General features: G+C 37.3%; 1 protein-coding gene across 3 annotated transcripts in view; it reads right to left on the bottom strand.

Moving 5' to 3' along the window:
* Positions 1 to 1,470: 1,470 nt before the first annotated feature.
* The window catches only part of LAMP2 (lysosomal associated membrane protein 2), a 44,930-nt gene continuing 21,437 nt past the window's right edge, over positions 1,471 to 24,963 (bottom strand). Inside the window, exons 4-9 of one of the 3 annotated variants that reach the window (XM_078362358.1) lie at positions 24,552 to 24,710; positions 23,414 to 23,598; positions 21,900 to 22,022; positions 18,158 to 18,221; positions 17,283 to 17,447; positions 1,471 to 3,935 (exon numbers count right to left, since the gene is read on the bottom strand). In XM_078362358.1, coding sequence (XP_078218484.1) covers positions 3,793 to 3,935; positions 17,283 to 17,447; positions 18,158 to 18,221; positions 21,900 to 22,022; positions 23,414 to 23,598; positions 24,552 to 24,710 — 839 coding nt within the window. In that variant the 3' untranslated portion in view covers positions 1,471 to 3,792. Of the gene's footprint in view, positions 6,710 to 12,199; positions 14,860 to 17,282; positions 17,448 to 18,157; positions 18,222 to 21,899; positions 22,023 to 23,413; positions 23,599 to 24,551; positions 24,711 to 24,963 lie in introns of those variants that run through there. The other 2 variants (XM_078362360.1, XM_078362359.1) reach the window with 2 other exon arrangements.

Consider the following 24,963-nt stretch of genomic DNA (forward strand, 5'->3'; position numbering starts at 1 on the left):
TGACAATGATACGTGATCAGAATAACTAGATAAGGCTACCCTGAAAAAAAATGACATTCAGGGCTTAATATTACTGATGAGGTACAGTGCAAACGGGCCTTGGTTTTGATCTTCTAAAAGGCATGGTGCCACAACATCCGTCGGCCCCACAAATGGGCTGGATAAAACTCAAGTTATTTTAAGAATATTGGAAAACATTTATAAGGCAACTACATACAAGATAGAAAAGTACAGAAGTAGGGTTTCTGTAACCATTTAATGGAAGGCATTTGCTTTTAAACAAATCTATTGTTTCTGTGAAAGGCAGGATGTATAGTGGTTAAGTGCATGGTCTTTAGAGGGCAAATAGAACTGCGCTCAAATGTGCATTTTGCCACTTACTCCTGTGTGACTTTGGTTAAGTAACCAACTGAAGTCTCAGTCATCTCATCTGGAAACTGGGAATGATACCCCAACCTCAGAGAGTTGATGTATCAAATGAAATAGTGTGGTTAAGGCGCACAATACTGTAGCTGCTCAATAAAATTACGGCTTTTTCCTACTAAAGCTGCATCGTATGGCAAGATTTCTCCTGCTCATCATGCATACCTCTTGAAATTAAAGGGACCCAAACTTACACTGCTATCAAAATACATGCAGACAGTAAAAACAAAGAAAAAACATTTCATCAGAATTCCAAAGGCACTTCTGGCATTCAAAAAGTATACACATTGAACTTAAAAGATGACACTCCAAGTTGACTTCTTAGATACATGGTAACCCTCACAGCAATGTATATCGAACCACTCTTCCTGATATCAGTCATCTTAAAGTGCTGCTTTCAGAGGCCTTGTGAGGTAGCAGAGTTATGAAGGCCATTTTTTGACTTAATTAAAAGCTGCTAAACGTCTTTCAGGAAATGAAACCCTATTATTCTGGAACTATGGAGGAAGCCAATGTCTAATTCCTTCTCCCACCAAAAATACCCCTTATGTAAAAAGGAGTATGTTTATGTATGTGGTGTCATTTTATCCAATTATATAAAAATTCAGCACTAGACTGGATTGTAAGGAATTTTTAAAATTTTTCAGAAAATGGATAGCTGCTCCCCATGCCACACCATATCCCTGATATGTCTCACCCAGAGTGAAATAAACTTCAACAATGAGTATACTTCGTCAATGCAGACAGAAATATGCTGAAAGTACATTTGTTAAGATGTTCTTACATTTGATAGACTTCCATATTTTGTTTTCGATGATTCCTTGTAATTTCCATGACTATGTAGGCCCCCCTATTTGAGGTGTCTGTACGAAAAAAGTTCTGTACTAGTGCCTTCCTAATGACGGGACTTAGTTACATTGCAGACCTATGAGATCCTATGATTCCTGTTGACAATCCAAGAGACTAGGATTTAAGGAACTTAGATTACACAAATAAGTATAAGCTCTTAAGGCTGAGCATATGGAATAAAAATGAGGTTATCCATAGTGGCATGGAATGTATGATCTTTATTATTTTTTAATCCATCAATCTAAAATCACACATACTAGATCAAACAGGAGTGCCACAGTATGTTTTATTTTGCAGGTATTAATTAGTTCTCTAAATTGATACATCCAAAACTTTAGTTAGCAGCAAGTATCAGTTCTTCCAAAGCAGCTTGGGTGAAAAACAATTCTTTACATTCACGAGTTCAAAGTCATACTGTCTGATCCACTGTTGTGTTGACATAAAAATGAACTCAGCAAGCAAAGCTAATCGATCACTCAGCTCATAGATTTTGAGCTTTCTGTATCTTATTGAAGATGAAGCAGTTTTTACCCCTCTGTTAATATTCTGTATTTTAATTCTCAAAGAATTAAACATACATATTTTCTAATTAAGATAGAGCCATGATAACTATTGAGGAATTAGTGATATTAGTCTCATACCCAAAATGCAGAATGCTTGTAAATGAACCCATAATTTTGAATGTATCTGAATTTCCAATGTATACGCTTAGCAAGGTCACAAGCTGATTTAATTAATCTGGCTTCTAGACAATCATGTTAAAAATATGTATTGAAATGAAGCCACTGTTCTTTATGGTGCCATCATTTTAACCAAATGCTTTTATAACAAACAAGCAGTTGTTCTCTAAAGAGAACATGTTAAAAGAAAACATTCTTTACGTACTTAGCAAACAGAGGAGAGTGTGAATCTGCATGTCAGAGCTATAAAGTTCTAGAGGAGTTGTAATTGAGCAATCTAACTTTCTACTCCAGTTTGGAATATATGTTTTTGAGATGTACATATAGACAAGACAGTAAAGGAAGATTTTGATAAATTTTCTTTAACAAAATTTTATAATTCCAGTTATTGGCAAAGAGTTCTGGCATGAGTTCATGGCAGCAATACAGTGGTGAGCATCTGCATTGTGCTGAGAGGTAGATTGGGACTTAATCCTTGGATTTAATAACCAACTCACTTTAGTTAAGGTTCAGGTTTAACTTTTTCAATCAAAAAAAAAAATTCTGAAGTGAAGGCAGATCTTTGGGAACTTTTGTTTTTAGTTAAATGTAGAGATAAAATAGCTTGATAAAATAAACATCTGACTTACACTAATGATAGGTGTACAAAGCAGCCATTTGGACCCTAGACAACTTCAACACTGTGTTTCCAAATAAAAGGGCCATTCAACAGCTGAACCAGTGAAGCAGACATGGGGATGAGCAGTCTCTAGTACCTTACCCCAGAAGCCAGAGCCATCAGAGTTTCCTATAGGAATGTAAGTCTACATCAAGATCAACAAATTTACAGGATAGTCTTGGTCCAGCTTTGGCTAGGCAGCCATCTGATTGATGACACATCAGGGCCCACTAGCCTCTAGAGTAAGCACTTGTTGCTGAGAGAAAAAAGAAATCAGTATATGAAAAATGTCAGCTAGAGTATATTCATGTAGGGAATTGGAGAGTACAGGAAGCACATAAACAAAGTATATAGAGTTTTTGTTTTCAGTGCAGGATAAATGAACCTTCTCAACAAGTTAAGGCTCTGAGGGGAAAAAACTTTCTAAATCACAACCTTAATAAACCATAACCCATATAGGTGTTCCAAATAAACACCTTTTTTAAAAAGCTGAAGGTCTTACTTCATCATTCAGTGTAAATGTCAAGTATGAGATAATAAGTATATTCCAAACTCCAGAACAAAAATATTAAAAAAAGAAATCTCCTTATTAAAATATAGTAGTTACTAACAGTAATGGAGAATACAGCCAGACTTTTTGCTATTAAATATAATATGAAGCCATTTCTTTCTTAACAGAAAAATATGGATTTATATAATGCTAATCAGGAGGTGGGGAAAAGAAGTCTTATCATGAACCGAGTTTCATGTCTGCCACCAATGAAAATGAATTCATTATGTTCTTAAATTTTTTTCCTGAAGCAAGTTAAATTCTCTAACAACTTTGATATTACAAGTAACATCAAAGTAGTAAAATATAAGCAACTGTAACATATAAAATTACACATCAGTAAAAATGCTTTCATAACTGGATCAGGGCTTAAAATCATTATTTACTTAAAAAATTCTAAGCCACAATTGTTCTTTTAATTACACTTTAACAAAGGAAGAAAAAACAGAAAAAAAATTGGTCCTAATATATTTTGTCTTAAATAAGTGTACTCATGCCCAAGTCAGCTAGCAAGCCACTGAAGTTAGTCTGCATATCTTAAACAATCTATTGCACAGCTGGTCCTGGCTTTTAGCCAATGAAAAAGTAACTTCTAATTACAAAGAAACCCAAAAAGCTTTAGATTTAATTGATTACACAGACTGATAACCAGTACGACTTTTCCTTCTTCCAATCATGTAAGAGATAAAGACAACAATTATAAGGAAGCCCAAGGCCACACCCACTGCAACAGGAATAAGAAAGTTGAGGTCAGAGTCAGCAGAACATTCTTCAGCTGTTAGAAAAGAACAGACAGCAAGGAAATTAGTAAAGAATGCAATTAAGTAGGAAAAAGCATGCAAGAAACAAACATTTTGAAAGCGTACATAGCTTAGTCTTTTATAGCATTACCTCTATTTTCTTATTTGCTTAATAACTCATTATCACTTTATCTAAAATCACATGAAATTCCTCAGCACAAAAAGCAGAAGGTAAGGGAAGAATGGGAAAGGGTCCAAAATAGATAACGGTGCTTGCCTAATATGGGAAGACTTTAGGTCTGATTGTCTACTAACACTGGGGAAAGGAGCCATCATCTACACTTAAAACCACTGCTTGTGTATTTCCCTACTCTCTTTCTCCTTTGCCACACCTATAATTAAAGCATAAATAAGAATTCTGTATAAGTAATAGAACTTAAGTTAAAAAAAAGACTTAGGATCGAGAATGCACTATGTGTGTGTATGTGTGTGTGTGTATATATATATATATATTTTTTTTTTTTTGCAAAGGCATTAGGTAGTTATCAGATTATATACAATTATTTTTAGCTGAGCAGTGGCCTGGAAGAATAACACCAGAATCTAACACATTGCAGTCCATGCAATGTAGATTTTGAGTTCTGGATTCAGACAGAACTGAGTTTAAATCTTGACTCCTTCAAGTACTTGCGAAAGGACCTTGGGGAAGTTATTTAAACTGGGCCTCACTTTCCTCATCTGCAAGAGGGGGATAATAATACCTATAAGGGATTTGAGGATTAAATACAATTATATTTTGAAAGCATCTGATACACATCAGGAGGTCAACAAGTGTTCATTCTCTTCTCTTTTCCTCTTATGCTAATGATCCTATCTGAGGAGGATTAGGTTTTGAAGTAGCAAACAGACATCAAAATAGGAGTGTTTTGGTATGTTACTACTGAAAAAGCCAATATCAGTATAAAAAAAAAAAAAACTTAAAACATAGTACAGAAGCCCAAAGTGCCCAATTCTGGTCTCCTAATTTCAAGTGTAAACCAGATTGCTATTTTACTGTTGAGTGACTAGATTTAATTGGGGGCAATTTTTATCAAAATGCTAATAATAGTTTTGTTGCCCACTTGATATGGAACCTCGATGAATTTCACTCCCCTTTCTGTAAAATTATGGGGTTAAATAATCTTTAAGGTCCTTTCCAGTAATAGCTAATGAAATTAACAAAATGTGTTATCTGGTGTGATTTATGACTGAGTGATAACTTGTATTTTTCCTCTAATTTTAACTTTTCCTCCTCTTGTACTTTTGCCATTTATAAAAATGTTGTTATGGTTCTGAGTATATAACATTCATTTCAGTAACTACATTAGCCTATGTTGGAAGAACTTACTGTATTTTACTGAAAGCTCTCAGAGACTGAGAGCTGGGCAACAAGATACACTGAATTTTTAATCAGAAAGTTACAGAAACTCTGATCATGCCAATATACACATACAATGCGTTAATAATACCTCAACCCAGACGTCTTCTCGTCTATTAATATTTCTTTTTTATCTATGTTTCATATCTGTGCTACTCTTATACCATGGAATATGTTTCAACAAGGGCTGATTGTCTAGCTCATTTTAATGCCAACAGCTTCTCTTTACACCCCCATCTATGCACTGCCCCACCGGGGCCATCTTGAAGAAACAAGAGTCTAGTTGCTGTGCTTCACTGCCTCCCTTCTGAGATTGCTGGTAGCTTACATTTCATAAGTACCACTCTGATGACAACACTAAATAGATTTTAATGCTCCAGAGATCAACAAGATGAGGTAGAGAAACACAACACAATCTGCCCTAATTAATTCATAGAATATTTCTATCTTTCAGTACTAATCAGGCATCCAAAGAAGAACAAAACAAAAACAAAAAAGTAAGTGGTTAAATATGCTTGAATCCTTTCACTCTATATTGCTGAAAAACAAACAATTCTCTTAAAAACTCTAATTCTGAAGCCAGTTTAAGTTCCGTCGGAGCCTCTTGGGTCTGTATCATCCCTAGGGAAAAATCACAAACCTGAGGTACCAACTTGGTCCTTAACTTGAACTCAGAGAAATCAGCAAAAGTCACATAACCTTTAAAATGCTGATGGTCCTGAGGACATTCCCTACTTCATTCAACTGAAAACCAAGTTTAAGCATATCTGATGGGCATTTATACTACATCAATATTTATTTAATGAACTTTATGCAAAGGCACAGTGATGAGTTTAAATCATGATAGACCTTATACATTGAAACGGAACACCAGTAGTGAAATGATATTTATTAATTCTATTAAGACACAACTACATATTTTATTTTTATAATGGCCATGTAAGTTCAAGGCATACTTCAAGGTTAGGATCAAAATTTGGCCAAGGCTTCGTAAGATAGACTTTCAAACATTGCACATCAATGTTCTTTTGAACAAGTTTGTCTCCAGGACTAGTATATATTACACTTTGGATTTTAAGCTGATCAAAGGGAACAGGTTTCATTGACAAACACTGATCTCAAAATGCTGGGATTGATAAAAGATTAAAGTTTCAACAAATCAAATTTAAGAAGCAAAGTGTTCCAACAACTGAAAGGTAAGAAAACCTTGTTATTTGCATGTATTTTAATATTATCAATCAGCTCGCAGATTCTAAAATTGCTGATATCCAGCATGATGGCGCTTGAGACCAATAAAATAGGCCAGCAACACTAGAATAAGTACTCCTGCCAAGGCTGCTCCCACCGCTATGGGCACAAGGAAGTTGTCGTCATCTGCACTGCAGTCTTGAGCTAGATGTGGAGAAAGGACAATTGAGAACAGAAACAGTGACAAACTTTCAAATCTGCGAATTTTTGAGTAAAATGACAGCACTTCCTGACAAGCATATTTTATTTACCAAGGTAACAAGTCACTGGCATTCATTATCAGCAAATGAGATGTTCCACAAAAGTGATTTTCCAAATAACCAAATCATACACTTTTAATTACCAAGTCAAAATGTAGTCATTTGGATGAAAAAATATATAACATGGTCACATACTTCCCAGATTTCCTAAACAGAACATAATGAACAAATATAATGAGCCTTTCTTGATGATCAGGCCATGAGCTTTCAGAGGCAAACTGTTAATGATGTCGAAGAAGCATAGTGCTTCAAATACTGCCGATTGTTAAGTATTAACTCACTGAATGAACAACTATACAAAGCAGAGATAAGTACTCATAACAATCTGGGGTCATTTACTAATGGGAAAAGAGATATAAGTGGGACCTGATGACATGATTGTTTGCCTCAAGATGCTGAGTCTAGTGTGAAGAGTCAGACAAGAAAAATCAGTGGTTATAATTTCAAAATGTGTTGTGGTAGGAGCAGGCAACACCAAGTGCCATGTTAAAATTTCAGAGGCACACTCAAGCTCAGCCTTATTACATAAGACACACTGTGAAAAGGTGACACTTGAGCTGAGATTTTAAGGATGAGTAGGAATTAACGATGCAAGTAATGGGGGAAGGGCATTTCAGGTATAAGAAATAGCAAAGACAAAAATATGGAGAGTAAAAAGACACAGCACTTCAAGGGAAATGCAAGCAGGCTGGCATAGCTAGAACAATGGATCAAAAGCTATTCCTGGCAGGAGAGAAGGCACAAAAAGTGTACAGGGACCCAGATCCCAAAGGTACTATACGCCCTTAGGTAGTTTGGCCTTATCCTGATGAAAAAAAAGATTTAGCAGCAGGGTACTAAGCAGGATTTCATTTCAGAAGTTATGGCAGATGGAAGTGGTAAGGTAGGAGGGGTCTCTATCATTAGAGTTCAGGTAACCAATAATATTGTTCTGAGCTGGATTAATGAAGTGCAGAAGAAAAGCAGAAGGCATAGACTGGAGATCAAATTAGAAGGCAACATTGACTAAATGGATGTACGGGGTATAGGAGTAAGAGGTAATAGAATGGTTTCTGATTCCACGTTTGACCGATTATGTAGATGCTGATGCCATTCATCATAACAGAAAAGAGAAGAGGAAGAATAAATGTATTTCAGTTTTTTGTAGTTCTATGGGGCAGGGGGTGAAAGACTATGTGGAAGAGAGAGATGCTCAGTTTTGGATACGTGAGTTTAAGATACCTGTGTCCTTAGTTGAGCACAATGGTTTACACCTGCAGTCCTAGCTACTTGGGAAGCCGAGATGGGAGAATTGTTTGAACCCAGGAGTTTGAGACCAGCCTTGGCAACATATCAAGAATCCATCTCAAAAAAAAAAAAAAAAAAAAGACTATGTCCTAACCAAGTGGCTGTATGAACCTAAGTAGTAGTTAAAACATGAGCAAGAACACTTCTCAGTAAGGGGAAGCAGAATAAAAAGAGGACCAGAGACAAAACCCTTGGGAACACCAATACCTGTAGGATAGACAATGGAGTAGGAAAAAGAAGTAAAAGGGGAGGTAGAAAATGGAAACAGAGGCCAGGCGCGGTGGCTCACGCCTATAATCCCAGCACTTTGGGAGGCCAAGGCGGGTGGATCACGAGGTCAAGAGATCGAGACCATCCTGGTCAACAAGGTGAAACACTGTCTCTACTAAAAATACAAAAAAATTAGCTGGACATGGTGGTGTGCGCCTGTAGTCCCAGCGACTCGGGAGGCTGAGGCAGGAGAATTGCTTGAACCCAGGAGGTGGAGGTTGCGGTGAGCCAAGATGGTGCCATTGCACTCCAGCCTGGGTAACAAGAGCGAAACTCCGTCTCAAAAAAAAAAAAAAATAGAAAATGAAAACAGAGAAGGAGAGTTTCATTTCGGGTGGGAAGAGAGCAAATAATATTAGAGAGCTTTGAAACATGTTCACTTGCTCTAGCAATATGAAGGGTGGGAGATAATGAGTAAAACTGCTGCAGGTTTAAGAGGAAATGGGAAGTGACTGGTTAGGACATCAAGAACTTGGGCAGGGTAACAAATACAATACTCATTTTGAGAAGTTTAGGATGATTAAGAGAGGACAAAAGGGAGGTAATTAGAAGGGGGACACAGGGACAAGAAGGGATAGCTTCAGGTTAGAAGAACTTAAATAGGATGAGGGAAAGAGCCATTAGCAATTGAGAGATAGAAGATGCTGAATGATACAAGGTCTCCTACAAGGTAAGAGAAATGAGATTTCAGAAGCATAAGACATAAGAACTCAATACATAACAATCTGGGGTCACTTGGTCATGGGGAAAGATATATAAACAGACCTTGCTGACATAACTGTTTGCCTCAGTTTAATCAGGAAAAGAAAACCTACTCTGAGACTGGAGAGAAGGAAGGAAGGAAGGGCACAGATGGATACACTTGCAGGAAGGATGTTAACTGCTACTTCTACTTCACATTTCCTGTCTTGTTGCCCTAGTTCTCCTCCTAGCTTGCAATCTACCAGGGACTGATAAATCAGATAACTAAGCTTATTAGAATTGGGTCAAAGATAGGACAAACAGGCTGCATGGCAATTCTGATTGTGCTTGCGTTCAAGAAATGTGCCAAGCTTTCCCTCCCTCACCCCGCCCCACTAGCCTCTGGGGCAATAACTAGGAACAAAATGCAACCCTGGAGTTTATGAACTTTTCTGACATCGACTTTGGCTGCCAGTTCAATTATCATTTTTTTAACTTGCTTCTTGGTTCTGTTAAGAATCCAGATAGCTGAGGTTGCCAGATGTAACCTGTGAATAGATGGTGTTAAGAGTCCCCAGTTAGCACCTCCCCTTCAATTTCCCAAATTACCACCAAGCCCATAAACTATTAGATGACACGTACCATAAAGCATATGCCTTGGGTTTAATATAACTTGGTTTTTAAAAAATTCATTAGTAGATTAATTTCTTATTCTGGCAACAGACTCATAGTTCTCTCTTTCCCAAATTGGGTATTTGACCTAGTACTGAAACGACTTTCATAAATACTGCCAATAAGGCTTTCATGTAAGACAGATATTCCCAGAGTAGCTCAAAAAGGCAATTCCACTAATACAAAGATCTTTCTAGACACTGTCACTTACTTAAAATGCTCTCAATTAGTATGTGAAATATTAATTTATAATAACTATTGATTTCATGAATTCAACCTTTAAAAATTCTTTGGGTAATGGAAAAAAATTTTGGTAAAACAGTAACTTTAAAGGGATCACATTCTGAAGAAAAGAAAATCTCACTCTATAAGTCGTTTTAACCTGATCTACTTGCCTAATGTATACTTAACACTGTATTGAAAATGCTTCCGGGGAAAAGAAAAGTGTATTTGCAGAAGAATTTAATAGCCACAGAAGCAATAACGATTTTTAAAGATTAAAAAGTTCCATTGCCACTAAAATTTCAATGAGAAGTTTCATGTAGATTAAAAATGCTGTCAATCTTCAATTTTCTGCTAGTTCAGGTATTTTTCAAATACAATTTTCAGCACAAGAACTGGAAAGCTGAGGTATACATTTACAACAAAAACTAATAAAATTCCTCTTAAAAACCAACTGAGGCCAGGCATGGTGACTCATGCCTATAATCCCATTACTTAGGGAGTCCAAGGCAGGGCACAGTGGCTCACGTCTATAATCCCAGCACTTTGGGAAGCCAAGGCAGGCAGATTACTTGAGGTCAGGAATTCAAACCCAGCCTGGCCAACATGGCAAAACCCCATCTCTACTAAAAAAATGCAAAAGTTAGCCGGATGTGGTGGTGCTTGCCTGTAAGCCAAGCTACTCGGGAGGCTGAGGCACAAGAATTGCTTGAACCTGGAAGGAGGAGGCTGCAGTGAGCTAAGAACAAGCCACTACATTCCTGCCTGGGCAACAAAGAGAGACTCCATCTCAAAACAAAAAATTGAGTCAAAACTCTTTTTGGAAGAATCAAAATTCTTAGGTGACATCTTAGGTGAATCACATTCTTAGGTGACATCTTATTTGGTATATACATTTTATATCTATAATCAAACTGTTTTAAGTAAATCACATGCATCTGAAAAGATTCAGGAAGCTACTCAGTATCATTCATGAATATCTATACCAGTTTCAAAGACAAGAAATGGCAATTATTGATGGAGAAAGTTAGCTACCAGGGTAAAAGAAGACTAGATGGGTGGAAGATGAGCCCAAGACAATTTAACATTCTCTACCTAAATAAACAGATGAAATGCTATAATCTTAAAAATGTCTGAGTCTTGTAAGAATTCTTCCTGAAAAACTGCAGGAAACTTAAGTGGTGCATCTTACACTGAACTTATAGTATGTTCTTGATACGTAACAAGTAGCTTCTTATCAGATTCCTTTTAAGATACTAGTATGAAATACTAAGATGCATTCCTCTGAAATGCAAACTATCACTCAAAGAAATGAGTAGCAGGATTTTAAAGCCCCCACCCCCAGGATGAAGAAACTAAGATACCAGAAACAACTTGGCCAAAGACATATGGTAGCTAACTGCAGAGTTTGGAGTCATGATGACTAACTGGCATTCACATGGCTTAACTGGGTAATGCAGAGAAAAGTTACCAGCTACATTGCTAAGTTTTCTTATGTGATATAGTAAAGGGACTGGGAAACTATTAGTATACGGAAATTGGAAGGCTCAAGTATTTTAGGGTGATCTAAGTAAGAGAGAGACAGCACACAATCCTACACTGGTTCAAATCAATAGCTCAATATGTAAAGCTAAAATGGAAAGCTGCAACGGAAAGCTATTGTGTATTATGAAGAGATATTAAATGTCAACTTCAACTTAGGAGTTGAGAACAGTGTACAAAAAGATACTATGAAATAAATATTCTAGGTCACTGGTTCCCTAACTGGCTATGCATCAGGTTCAGCAGGGGAGCTTACACACACACACACACACACACACACTCTCTCTCTCTCTCTCTCTCTCTCTCTCTCTCTCTCTCTCTCTCTCTCTCTCTCTCTCTGTCTCTCTCTCTCTCTCTCTCTCTCTCTCTGTCTCTCTCTCTCTCTCTCTGTCTCTCTCTCTCTCTGTCTCCTCATTAGACCCACTGCGTTAAATCCTCTAGGGATGGGGCCTGGAATCTATTTGTATAAAACACTTCCCAGGTGAATCTTTATTCTATAGCCTGCCTACCATCAGTCAAAGCTTATGTATGGGACCATTCTTCCAGATAGTAATATACAGACGGAACATCAGAACATTTTGCAAATAATTTAGTTCTACTTCTAAACAGTTCTAAAGTTTTTTCTTTTGAAAGAGATTGCCATTATGTAACATTCAAAATCTTGACTTTAACCAACGGGAAAAAATGTGAGCAAATTGCCTTAAGAAATAAAAAAAATCTTTATTGTTTTAGAAGCAATTTTGAGTAAACAGACAGGCAAATATCTAAAGATACCATACATCAACTAGTGGTTTAAACATTTGAGGAAAAAACATGGAAAGTATTTACATGGGCCAGTTTCTTTATATAAATGCTAACACAGGAAAAACACCCAAAACCAAAGAGGGTTACCATTAAGGTATGAACCCAGTAAAACAAATAAAACTAAAAAAGGTACAAAGAACATGTAGCTATAGGAAAAAATAATAGTGTAAATAGCAGTATATAAACTGGCCCATGTAAAATACAAAAATATTCACTGAAGTCAGGTTTTCTATAAAACAGTGTTTATTAGAGGTATTTTACTATGAATCAGGCATATAATCTGAATGTAGAAACTTCTAGAAATATTAACAGCATTCAGTCAGTGCCACGCACTTGTGCTTCCAATTATTTTTTTTTAAAGCTTTGTTTTGACTCATGTGAAATAGTTAAGGCCTACATTCTTATACGCATTATCCATCTTATAAGATTAACAATTTTACACTAAAACACGTTTAAATAAAAAGTAATTTTGAAAAATCACATCTATATTTAATCTTTAAGAAGTGTTTTAAGCTGGTAATGCAGCTAGCTGTAGCTCTAAGAGAGGGGTTAGTCAGGAATCTGATCTTGAGCCATAATGGTTTTCAGCCTAAACAAAGAGCAAATTTAAGTGACAGAAAATATTTATAACTCAGTTATATTGTTATAGAAATACACATGCCAGCATGCAACTGCCTATAAATGTGTGCATATATATACATCTGTATGTGCATACTGATCCATTCAATATCAGTACTTTGGAACCCTTTCTAGTGAATGGGAGGCACATAATCCACCCCTCCAAAAAACCCCCAAAGGAACCTTTCATATATGGCTGTATATTAACAATTTTAATATTTGCTCATACATTGCAACACACACCAAAAAACTTCTAGAAGCAGCAAGAAATATTTGATGTGTTAACTATCAAGCTGATATATTTTGCTTTCTCCTATAAACATTAGGTGGTGCACGGTAATTTGACAATTGGTGCATCTTTCAGAGCACAAAACTAAACACAAAGTACATGAATTAATACTGATTCTACCTTAATGAATAATAACAATGAAAGTTTTGATTAGCACAGAAGCATTTAAATGTGAAGCCAAATTAGCAATGTTGTAGCAATCAATGCAAGCTGGAAACTAAGAACAACTTTTTAATGGATTAAGAGAAGACTAAGACTTTTAAGTTAGAAGTTAGTTTTTTTTTTTTTTTTTTTTGGAAACGGAGTTTCGCTCTTGTTGCCCAGGCTGGAGTGCAATGGCGTGATCTCGGGTCGCTGCAACTTCCACCTCCCAGGTTCAAGCGATTCTCCTGCCTCAGCCTCCCGAGTAGCTGGGACTACAGGCGTCCGCCACCACGCCCGGCTAATTTTTTGTATTTTTAGTAGAGACGGGGTTTCACCATGTTGGCCAGGCTGGTCTCAAACTCCTGGCCTCAAGTGATTTGCCCGCCTCAGCCTCACCGTGCCTGGCCTAGATGCAAGTTATTTTATAAGTATAAGTGCACTTTGTTATCTAGGTTCTAGAACATTACTGGCATTTCTTAAGAAAAAGAAAAGAATAAAATATATCACTACCAACAAGAAATATTGGAAGACTAAAGAGAAATCTGCATAATTTTAATACTGCATGCAGAGGCCAATTTATGAGCACAAAATACTAATGCCCTCAATTGGCACTGGCAAGCAATTATCTCTAAAGCACCTAAAAAAATGGATTGAAATGCCCAGTTGGAATAGTCTCATATCTTGCAATTTAAAATATTGAAATATCCAATTTTTTAAAAAAGAATTAAACAATAAGATTAATACTTATTCTAAATTTTAAAAGGCTTCTGTATCTTTTGTTATTACAGCTACATAAATACAAATGTATTCAAAAAACATTAGAAAAGCATTTATTGCTAAGAACATAATAATAGCAGCCCCTGTTCCAATCTACTAGTATATCTCTCATAGGTCGAATATGCAGCAATGTCAAATTAGCTAAGTTAACCTGCAAACAAAAATCACCAAAAAAAAAAAAGCAAAAGGAGCAAGTACAAATCCACTGTAGAACATGTTGTTCCAACTCGACTACATGCAGGGAAAAACATATCTTTCAAAAATTGTTTTTCCTAAACTATTTTTAGTCTAAATGTCTAAAATGAAAACACTGAAATACTAACTCAAGACAGTAAAATAGAACCTATAATCCAGTGATTTTGTACATCTTTTGCTGTAGAAATAACAGTTTTTAATTCCTTGGTTGGAGAAACCAAAATCGGGCAACTAATTTGTAGTTTACAGTTTTTTGTTTAAGTTTGAAATCCCCCATATTACCCATTCTAAGAGTCGGACTGCAACTAAATATACCTTAAATTGACCAGTATTGCATGTTGGAACTTGTACTTGCTTTTTTCTTTTGTAACAGAGATCACGTATGGATTAGTGTTACAGAGTCTGATATCCAGCATAACTTTTTCTTCTGCCAATTAGGTAAGCAATCACTATAACGATAATCAAGCCTGAAAGACCAGCACCAACTATAATTGGGATTAGAATGGTGTCATCATCCAGCGAACACTCTTGGGCTGTAGGTGAGAAAAAGTGTGTAACAAATAATGAGTATAATCAAAAAAGAATGTCCCAAAGTAAAAGATGTTGATTCAAAAGTCAGAAATGTTCTTACAAGATCAACTTCAAGTAACTAAGACAGGTATACTTTTATGATAAAGCTATAGAAAATTGAGAACTGTTCGAGAATTAAAATCCTAAGACTTACTTTGTCCTTTCATTTGTTTCTGTGTATATATTGCAGATATTCATATATATGAATACACATATATTCATTTACAACTATAAATGCAGCTCATATTATAATGTGTATATGCACACATTATATATGTGTACATATTATACATATACACATGTGTATATATATATGTATATGTACAATTATATATAATATAGTGTACATATAATATGTATACACACACATGTGTATATGTTTGTTTATATTCCAAATCCTTTCCAAAAGAGGAGTATTACTTTATCAGTAATAAAGGGAGCTAATCTAGCCCACTTTCACATAGGCAGATTAGCTCTCAGTGGTACAGTGAATTGTCTTTTGGGAAAGTGGAAACAGTATCAGGAAGGTATCATATGATGAGAATAGCCAGGCTGGCTCTGGAGTCCCTTTAGAGTAGGGGGTCAGCAAGCTGTAGCCCATGGGCCAAATCTGGTCCAAGATCTAAAAATGGCTTTTACATTTTTAAATGGTTGCAAAAAATATTTTGTGACACATGAGAGCACATAAAATTCAAATTTCAGTGTCCATAAATAAAGTTTTATTGGATCACAGCCATAGTCATCTGTTTATGTGTTGCTGTTTTTGTGCTACAATAGCAGATTTGAGTAGTTGCGACAGAGACCATATGGCCCCAAAGCCTAAAACACTTACTGTTTGGAACTTTACAGAAAAGTTTGCAGATCGTGACTTAGAACATACGATTTTAGTGGCTGCAAAGTCAAGAAACTGGGACCTCTTACTAATTTGAGTGTGCTTACTACATTTGTTATCTGGTCAGGGGTGGGCAGCCTAAGGGGGCTATTTTCTTCTATTTCTAGAGAGTGGTCTGATCCAGTAAAATCCAATCAACACTCTTCTACCTTACTGCAATTCTATTTCTTTCCCCATACAGTCAAGTATTACCTATGCGTTGTATTTATATACAGCCAAGAATCTAGTTCCACAAATGGATTATGCATTCAATATCAGTATTAAATGCTGCATATCTCTTTGTGTGATATTTTTAATTCTATGTACATAAAAACCAAAGTTTCAAATTAAGAGAAAGAGCACAGCTCATCTCTATTACAGCTGACTAGATAAAAGGCTTGAACTGATGATACTAATACTGCAAATAATTTTAAACTGTAAACACAAATCTGGACTTAAAATTAGGGGAATAATGAAGGGGAGCCAGATAAAAAGTCCAAAAATAAAGCTAGTAAAGGATCAAAATAATTGAAGTACATAAGCAAAACAGGCAAAAGGTAAAATTAATTATTGAAAATATTTTAAAAGTGTAACTAACATCTTCAGTCACAAGAATGGTAGGGTGGAGACCTCAATTTATTGTGATCTAACCAAGTCAGACTAAGTAGTCAACACCACTGCAAAAGCGGTCGAATGGCTCACAGTATATCTGCTTTTAAACACAGCTTCCACATTTCCTTCCAAACCACAGAATTAATGGTTAAAAAGGATGTGGATGATTTGAATAGCTCTGCTCAATGGAGTTGTGATCCACAAACCCCCAATTTTAGGTAATGGGCTTAAAAGGATAAGTCAATTAAGGAACTTTATGTACTTTTCTTCTTCATGCAGATTTTAATCTTGTAATGCCAAATATGTCTTTCATATTCATATGAACACATTATAATGAGCCCTTCACAAAGGTTTCATTAAAAATCTAATAAATACCACCATTAGCCCTGAGTGATCTTCAAAAAGCCTCATTCACACTGGCATATGCTTTGAAAACTCTTCAGATCATATTGGCTGGCAAAAACATAGTTCATGATATTTGAGGCTTTGCTACTGCTCTTTATCTTTTGTCTTAACAAAATCAGACCCAACTGCTTTCGTTCAGGTATGAAAATGTTTCTCCAGTGAGAAGATGGCCCCAAGAAGCAGAGGCAAGATGCTCAAAATTGCTACTCCCAAGTACCATCTTCCCTACAAACTAAAACCCGTACCTCAAATAAAGCTTCTATCCGTTTTTAGCTTTAAGAACTTCGTTGCAAATGATTTTAAGATAAAAAAAAATCATCTCAGTTGAGCAAAATGATGAGCTAAATACAGAGTCGCACAATGTGCTCAAGGCTATGAGACGTCTGGTGAATTCATGTTCCTCTATTTCAACGTTTAAATGTCTATGATTCAAAGGAAAAGCTACCTATCAGTCAACAGAATAACATAAATTATTAATGAAGTTTGCTTGATTCTTACCTGTAGAATACTTTCCTTCTATCACATTGAAAGGCTGAACCCTTAGATCAAAGGTATTTATCTGAAATGCTCCAGACACTGAAACAGTCTGCTCTTTGTTGCACATATAAGAACTTCCCAGGGGGGCATCCCAGTAGCTGAGATTGTTATTTGCAATGCTGAAAACTTCAAAGAAAAGAAACAGGTTAGTGACTTCTTATCCTATCAACATCAAAAATGGGAAAGGGCCAGGTACACTGGCTCACACCTGTAATTCCAGCACTTTGGGAAAGCCATGGTTGGCAGATAGTGTGAGCCCAGGAGTTCGTGACCAGCCTGGGCAACATGGCAAAATCCTGTCACTATAAAACATACAAAGAAAAAAAATTAGCTGGGCATGATAGTGTGCACCTGTAGTCCCAGCTACTTGGAAGGCTGAGGTGGGTGGTTGGCTTGAATCTGGGATTAATCTGTGGTCGCGCCATTGCCCTCTAGCTTGAGCACAGAGCAAGACCCTGTCTCAAACAAACAAACAAAAAGTGACAGTCCTCAGGGTTTTTCAGGGAAGTATGAGAGCCTGGGGGACAAGATCAACCCACAAAAAGCAATTTTTACCATCAGTAGGTTCCCTTATCTTTCTATAGATGTTTCTATAGTCTAAAAATCAGTCCTATCCTTAATTATTATCTACCATACTTTGAAAAGATGAGATACAGGAAAAGACAGAACATCATAGTTCTAAGTTACTAATTTTAAGGTGTGACCAAGGTATACTTTTTACATAGCATCTTCTGTCTCATTAAATAAGGCACTATTTGGTAATAAGAACATTATGATTTCTAATCCTTTGGGGTAACCCACACTTTTTTTTCCCCCCAGGCCAATGCTTTGCTTACCAGAGCCATTAACCAAATTCATGCTGACATTCACTTCCTTCAGATAGAATCGGTTTTCATTTTTCTGTTTGAAAAAGAGCTTCCAGTTAATCAACATACGACAACTGTCTACAGATAACAGATACAGTTAATATCTACAGAAGAAAATCAATCTAACACTATTACACAGAAGAAGAAACCATGCATTAGAATAAACTGCAACCAAGTAAAAGAGAACTCAAAATCTAACAGAAACCCCTTTCCTCTGTATTTTGTTCCAACTTTTGGAGCAAAAGTATAGTCATGGGGATCTTGGACACTTGAAGGTTTATCCCTTATCCTCCTGTCACTTGCTGAGCCCTCACCACCTCTAGCCTGGATCACAATAACCTCTTAAGGGGGCTCCTCCAGCCTAATCCTCCCTTTTCACTGCTATTACCTTTCTGAAGTACTCATCCGATCAGCCAGTCATTCTTATCATTTCAGAGTGTGAATACTCCAGGAGCTACCAAAATGAACCACACTTCAATCCTGCCTTTACCCTGTTTGCAATCTGCCAGAGAAGCTGAGATAAACATATAAATAACCATATTACAAAAGAGAAAGTGAAAAATCATAAAAATAGGAGAGAAATCACTTCCAACTAAGGGAGGAGAAAAAGTAATGCCAGCTTACGGAAGAGGCATTTTGAACTCGGCAGGATTCTCTTAGGAAAAATGTAGGAAAAGGGATATTCAAGAGAGTAACAGCATAAATAAAGGCAGTTAGAAAATATGCATAATCACAAATTTTTATGCTAGCATTTGAGTACTTACTAACTGCCAAGCACTGTTCTTAAAACTTTACATAGGACACTTCGCTGCGTAATTACAACACTCTTATGCAATAGGTGCTGTTATCAGCCCCATTTTGGGATGGAATAATTGAAGAACAGACATGTTAGGTAACTTCCCCCAAAGCTATATGGTTAGTAGTCAGTGAGCTGGAATTTAAATCCCAAAAATATGCCTGCAGAGTCTATGTAATGATGATTACTATGTTCTCCTACCTCACAAGAAGTACATAGAGGACAGAGTGAGGGAAACACCCTTGAAGGAACTGAAGGAAGCCTAAGGTTCATAAAGAGGGAGTGAAGGCTAAAAATGCAGGCTGCGTTCCATGGGAGAAAGGAGGGCCTGAACTACCAGGCCATGGACTTCAGATGTTACCTTGTTGGTAAAAGAGAAACATTGATGGTTTCTGAGGAGAAATGTGCTTTAGGATCGTCAAGCTGATGCAGAACATTGGAGAAGGTGAGGAGGAGGAGCAATCAGGCAGGAGCTGTTTGAATGGTCCAGGTGAGAGGTAATGTGAACTGGACCCAGAGCAAAGGCAATGGAGAGTGAAAGCTAGGGGACAGACTTGAGAGAAATTTCAGGAGGAAGCATCAAGGAGGACTTCATACCCTTATCACATCCCTCCTCTACTTCGGCTACATCTCGGCGTAGCGTTCAAGACTCTCCACAATCTGTCCCAATGACTTTTCCATACTTCACTAAACATATAACATTCTCCCAGCTGCTCTTGATTATGCCCTTTACCCAGGGATAATCTGCACTTTCCCACTTACTCTCCTTATCTCCCTATATACAAATCTGACCCATCCTTGAAGGGCCAGCTCAAATGCCATCTCTGCCATTAAACCTTCCTGACTCTCCTCCAGCCAGAATGAGCCTCTCCCTCCTCCATTCTCCTGCAGCACTTTGTACTCTTCTCTGGTCTGGCATTCATCCCATTTCACATACACCTTCCACAGTACTCTACTGCCCACAGAACCAAGTTCAAAAGCCTTGGCATGGCATGTAGGCCTTTCACAAGAATGGTATTATTTGTGGATTTCTCCCATTATCACTAAACTGTGGGTACTTTTAAGAATACTGACTTACTTCTTCGTAACCTACCATAGCAGCCTGCATATAACGTGCTTGAATGCTATAAATTCTCCTAATGAGCATTTATCATGACAGGGCTGAAGGCAATAACAGGCCCCACTGAACTCTGGGGATACTGCAGGTGTCTCTTGATTTTTCAGAGTGCCTGGAGCATGATTAAAATGTCACTATTTTGGATTACATTTTAAAATAGCCTGCTGGGTAAATGAAATATTGTAATTCTTAAATACCAAACACTGCCCTATGAGAGTCAAAAGAAATCATGTTCCTTTTAGGAGCCTACCACAGCTAGAAAGATCAAACTCAATCACTTGAAAGGAATAAACCCCAAATACTACTTTCCTTGTTCATATTGACCATAACCTCTATGAGGTAACTTTAAAAGAGAATGTGCCTGGGTGCAGTGGCTCATGCCTATAATCCCAGCACTTTGGGAGGCTGAGGCAGGTGGATCATGAGGTCGGGAGTTTGCGACCAGCCTGACCAACATGGTGAAACCCTGTCTCTACTAAACATACAAAAATTAGCCAGGCGTGGTGGTGCACGCCTGTAATCCCAGCTACTCAGGAGGGTGAGGCAGGAGAATCACTTGAACTTGGGAGGCTGAAGTTGCAGTGAGCCAAGATCATGCCATTGTATTCCAGCCTGGGTGACAGAGTGAGACTCCATCTCAAAAAAAAAAAAAAAAAAAGAGAGAGAGAGAGTATAGGAGTTTGAGAATGTGCCTGAAGCTTTCTTTTACCATAGGGGAGAGGACAAGTTTAATTAGACATTTTCAGTAGTAATTCACTGGTCAGATGGTATGTTTACAGAGGAATTATTTAAATGTTGGAAAAAGGAAGATTTTTGCAAGCCTTTCCAAAATATAACTGCCTAATGTAATCCTCAATTACTCAGCATATATTCTATAGAGGAAAAAGTGCTATAGACTCAAAATACCAAGTTCACATATGAAATAGCAACATACCTACTTTTTATATATCAGATGTTGAGATTATTTCCCCATCCCCAAACACAGTAATCTGACTTAAAAGCAGAATTGGTTTTTATCTAATTATACAATGTTTTTAGTTTTAAAACAGTTGGTAGTTCAACAGTTTCCCTCACTGACAGTTACCTTCTATTCCACCACTCCCATTTGCTACCACATGTTCACATATACATCCCCTCACAGAATTATGGGAATAATAATTGCTTCTAAGAAGGTGGAAATGAAGGCCTCCAATGATTAATTTATGCTAGCAAGAAGTAGAACAGGTATGCTTAATCCGAAAACTTCTTTTTAGGTTCCAGCTCTTGATCAACAACAAAAACCTGAAAACTGCCATCATAAATTGTCCCGATTGAATGACTTCATACTCACACTTACACAGAGCTTTGTACATAGTGAGTACTCAATAGATATTACCTATTTTTATTACTGACACTATTACAAATAATATAACCCCCAAGAGGCTTAAAATAGTATCATAGAAAAACATGAGCATATCTAACCAATAACGGAGAAAAATTATCATGGAAATTACTTATATATGGATACATCAGACAATTGTGGTTTTTTTTTTTTGATGTGAGTTAATTCTTACTCCTACCCTAGAGTCTATATAATGGCAAAATGGCCACTCTTGGTGAATATTAATGCAAGAGTCCAGTCCACAGACCACTACCCAGGCTCTGAGTGATGAACAGGGATGAATGGACTATACTTTATAACTGAATACTGTAGAACTGGAAACTAAAGCTAAATATCCCCCGCCCTCCATGCAACGATTTAGACTTTCAGATGTGTTTCTAAGAGAATGAACATAACTTTAGAAAAATCTGTTACTCACCACAGCAAAGACAAAGTCAAGATACTTAATAGTGCTGCTATTCAGCCTAAGTAGAGCAGTGTGAGACTGGCAGCTGCCGGTGGAGTGAGTAGTATTGGGGTTGATGTTAATAACTGAAGCAACCTTCAGGAGAAGAAGAAAGGGAAAAGGTACAGGTTAGCTATCAAAGTGGCCAGCAAAGCCTTATACTCTAACAAAACCAACTTCAGCGTAGAACAAAAAAATCTTTTGTCTGGATACTTAAATTCATGGTGTCTTAACTTTCAAACAAAGTTGGCATGGGCCCTCAAGCTATGACTCAGATAACTTAAAAAAAAAAACAAGAGGGAAGCTTCTACAGTAATGAGCCAAATGAAAACACACATTTTTATGGAGCACAAGAGCCATCTGTCTCGCTTGTTTAAGTCACAGGATCCTGAAAATCGGATGTTCCCTGGCACTCCCTCTATGCTCTCAGTGCCATCATGTACTTGAACACATCTACACGATCCGAGTCATCAAATAGCTGGAGAAATGGATAGCTGTGCCATTCCTGTATGCCAACCTACAATGCATTTCAGATCAAAGTGTGAAGAAGTTATATTTTAAACTGACCGAAATAAAGGCCAACTGTTTGTACTCTGATCCACTGATGGTAAACAGAATCTAAATCCCAATGAGTACTTTAAACTGCTAGGTTTTCTGCTAGCCAAGACAACCTGAAAGTGACATTAACACTTCATGGTTATAGTGACTCCTAACTAATCAGGCTCAACAAGCCAACATGAAATCTCCATTTAAAACTGAATTGGTGCCTCACACCTGTAATTCCAGCACTGTGGGAGGCTGAGGCAGGCAGATTACAAGGTCAGGAGTTCGAGACCAGTTTGGCCAACACAGTGAAACCCTATCTCTACTAAAAATACAAAAAAATAGCCAGGCATGGTGGCACACGCCTGTAATCCCAGCTACTCGGGAGGCTGAGGCAGGAGAATTGCTTGAATTAGGAGGCAGAGGTTGCAGTAAGCCAAGATCGCGCCACTGCACTCCTACGCAGGCATCAGTGCAAGACTACATCTCAAAAAAAAAAAAAAAAAAAAAACTGAATCGGGCCAGGCACGGTGGTTCATGCCTATAATCCCAGCACTTTGGGAGGCCAAGGCATGCAGATCACTTGAGGTCAGGAGTTCAAGACCAGCCTGGCCAACATGGTGAAAACCCATCTCTACTAAAAACACAAAAAATTAGCTGTGCATGGCAGTGCACACCTGTAATCCCAGCTACTCAGGAGGCTGAGGCAGGAGAATCACTTTAAACCCTGGAGGCAGAGGTTGCAGTGAGCCAAGATCATGCCACTGCACTCCAGCCTGGGTGACAGTATGAGACTCCATCTCAAAAATAAAAACCAAAAAAGAACCAAAAAAAGGAAAATACTGGAATCATTCTAGTAACACTACCCTTGGGCTGAAGGTAGGATACACAATATTTGAAATGAAATACGAAAAGGATGTATTGACAAAAATGGACATCTATACCTTATCCTGAGTGATGTTCAGCTGCAGCCCCATGGTAGCCAGCAGACAGGTACCATTGCCATTATTAACTGAATAGGTTCCAGCCTCCGGTTTTTCCTTTGGAGTAGGTGTTGTAGTAGGAGATGGCACAGTGGTGTGTACGGTGGGTACCACTGTCGAAGTTTTGTCTTTATCACACAGGAACTCTAAAACAAGCAAAAGGGACAAAAGAAACTAAAGTGGACTTTTTCTTAATTCATAAAGCCAGGGAAAACAAAACAAAACAAATTCTCATAATAGAATCCAAAAGGGTTGGATTAGGGGAAGAGAATATCTTGTTAGGATATTTGAAACTAAATTAGGCAGAAGTTCCTAAACTGCTGCTTCATATACAGACAATCTACCTGAGTTAGGACACAGCAGGCAAACTCAGGACACAGCCATATGTTTTACCTACCCACACATGGCCATATACTCATCTTTTTCAGACCCTTAAATCTTTTCATTCCCAAAGAACTCTGCCTGCCTCTGATATGAAATTCAGAGATATTAAGTCTTGAATCTTCTGGTTCTTTACTCCTACATACAGCCACCACAAGGAAGGATACTGTTTACTAGAAAAAAGCTTAGAAACCATCAAAGGACTTAAATACAAATGAACCATTTATCTGCATTAGCCCTATGGCAAATCATAAACATTTCAACCTCTTTTTAGGAAGTGTTAGTCGTTTTCTGGAACTGGTAAATCAGAAATTATTACCTTTCCATAAAGCTAGGTAAAAATTATAAAATCAACTTTAAAAATTCAAGATTAGAACATCAATCTGATTTCTAAGCTGTGGTCTTAGAACTGCTAAAAAGTTGATAATCAAGCTATCTGAGATCTGTTCAAACAATGATTAGGTTTTACCAGCTGAGAACAGTATGTGTAGGGCCTTTTAAAAGACCACTCCACAACGCGTACACCAAAGACTTTAAATGGTAAGTTCCACAAGAATAAGAATTGCTATTATTTACAAAAACTTTATAGCCTAGTAGAAGCTATGAATAAACCTTAATATATAAATGCTTTCACATAACAACTTCAATGAAGGCTACCTGGTATACTCTACTATTAACTTAGGATCCAAGTATAGAAATACATACTTCAAGTACTCACCATTTTTGCTCACTGTGCCGTTTTGGACAAAAGCTTGTACATGAACATCCCAATAGTGCTGGACAACATCATTATCTTCCAAAGTTGATAAACTATTGCATCTAAAAAGCTCATTCAATGGAATGTTGATGGCCAGAGGTTGATAAACAGTATGCATTCCTATAAAACAAGATTAACAATGGCTGTTTCTAAGAAGGTGGGAGAGAAGGAATAATATAAATATATCTGTATAGGCTTTCTTCTTCTCTCTGCCTGCCCCACCCCAGGCCCAAAGTGACAAAGGGTATAGCATGCTCAAGGGCATGACCAGCTCACTGTGGCTAAAACATAAGGAGTAAGGGGAAAGAAGAAATGGGGGTTAGGGGCCAGGCGCAGTGGCCCATGCCTATAATCCCAGCACTTTGGGAGGCCG

The sequence above is a fragment of the Callithrix jacchus genome, chromosome X (genome assembly GCF_049354715.1).
Source record: "Callithrix jacchus isolate 240 chromosome X, calJac240_pri, whole genome shotgun sequence".
Taxonomy (NCBI): domain Eukaryota; kingdom Metazoa; phylum Chordata; class Mammalia; order Primates; family Cebidae; genus Callithrix; species Callithrix jacchus.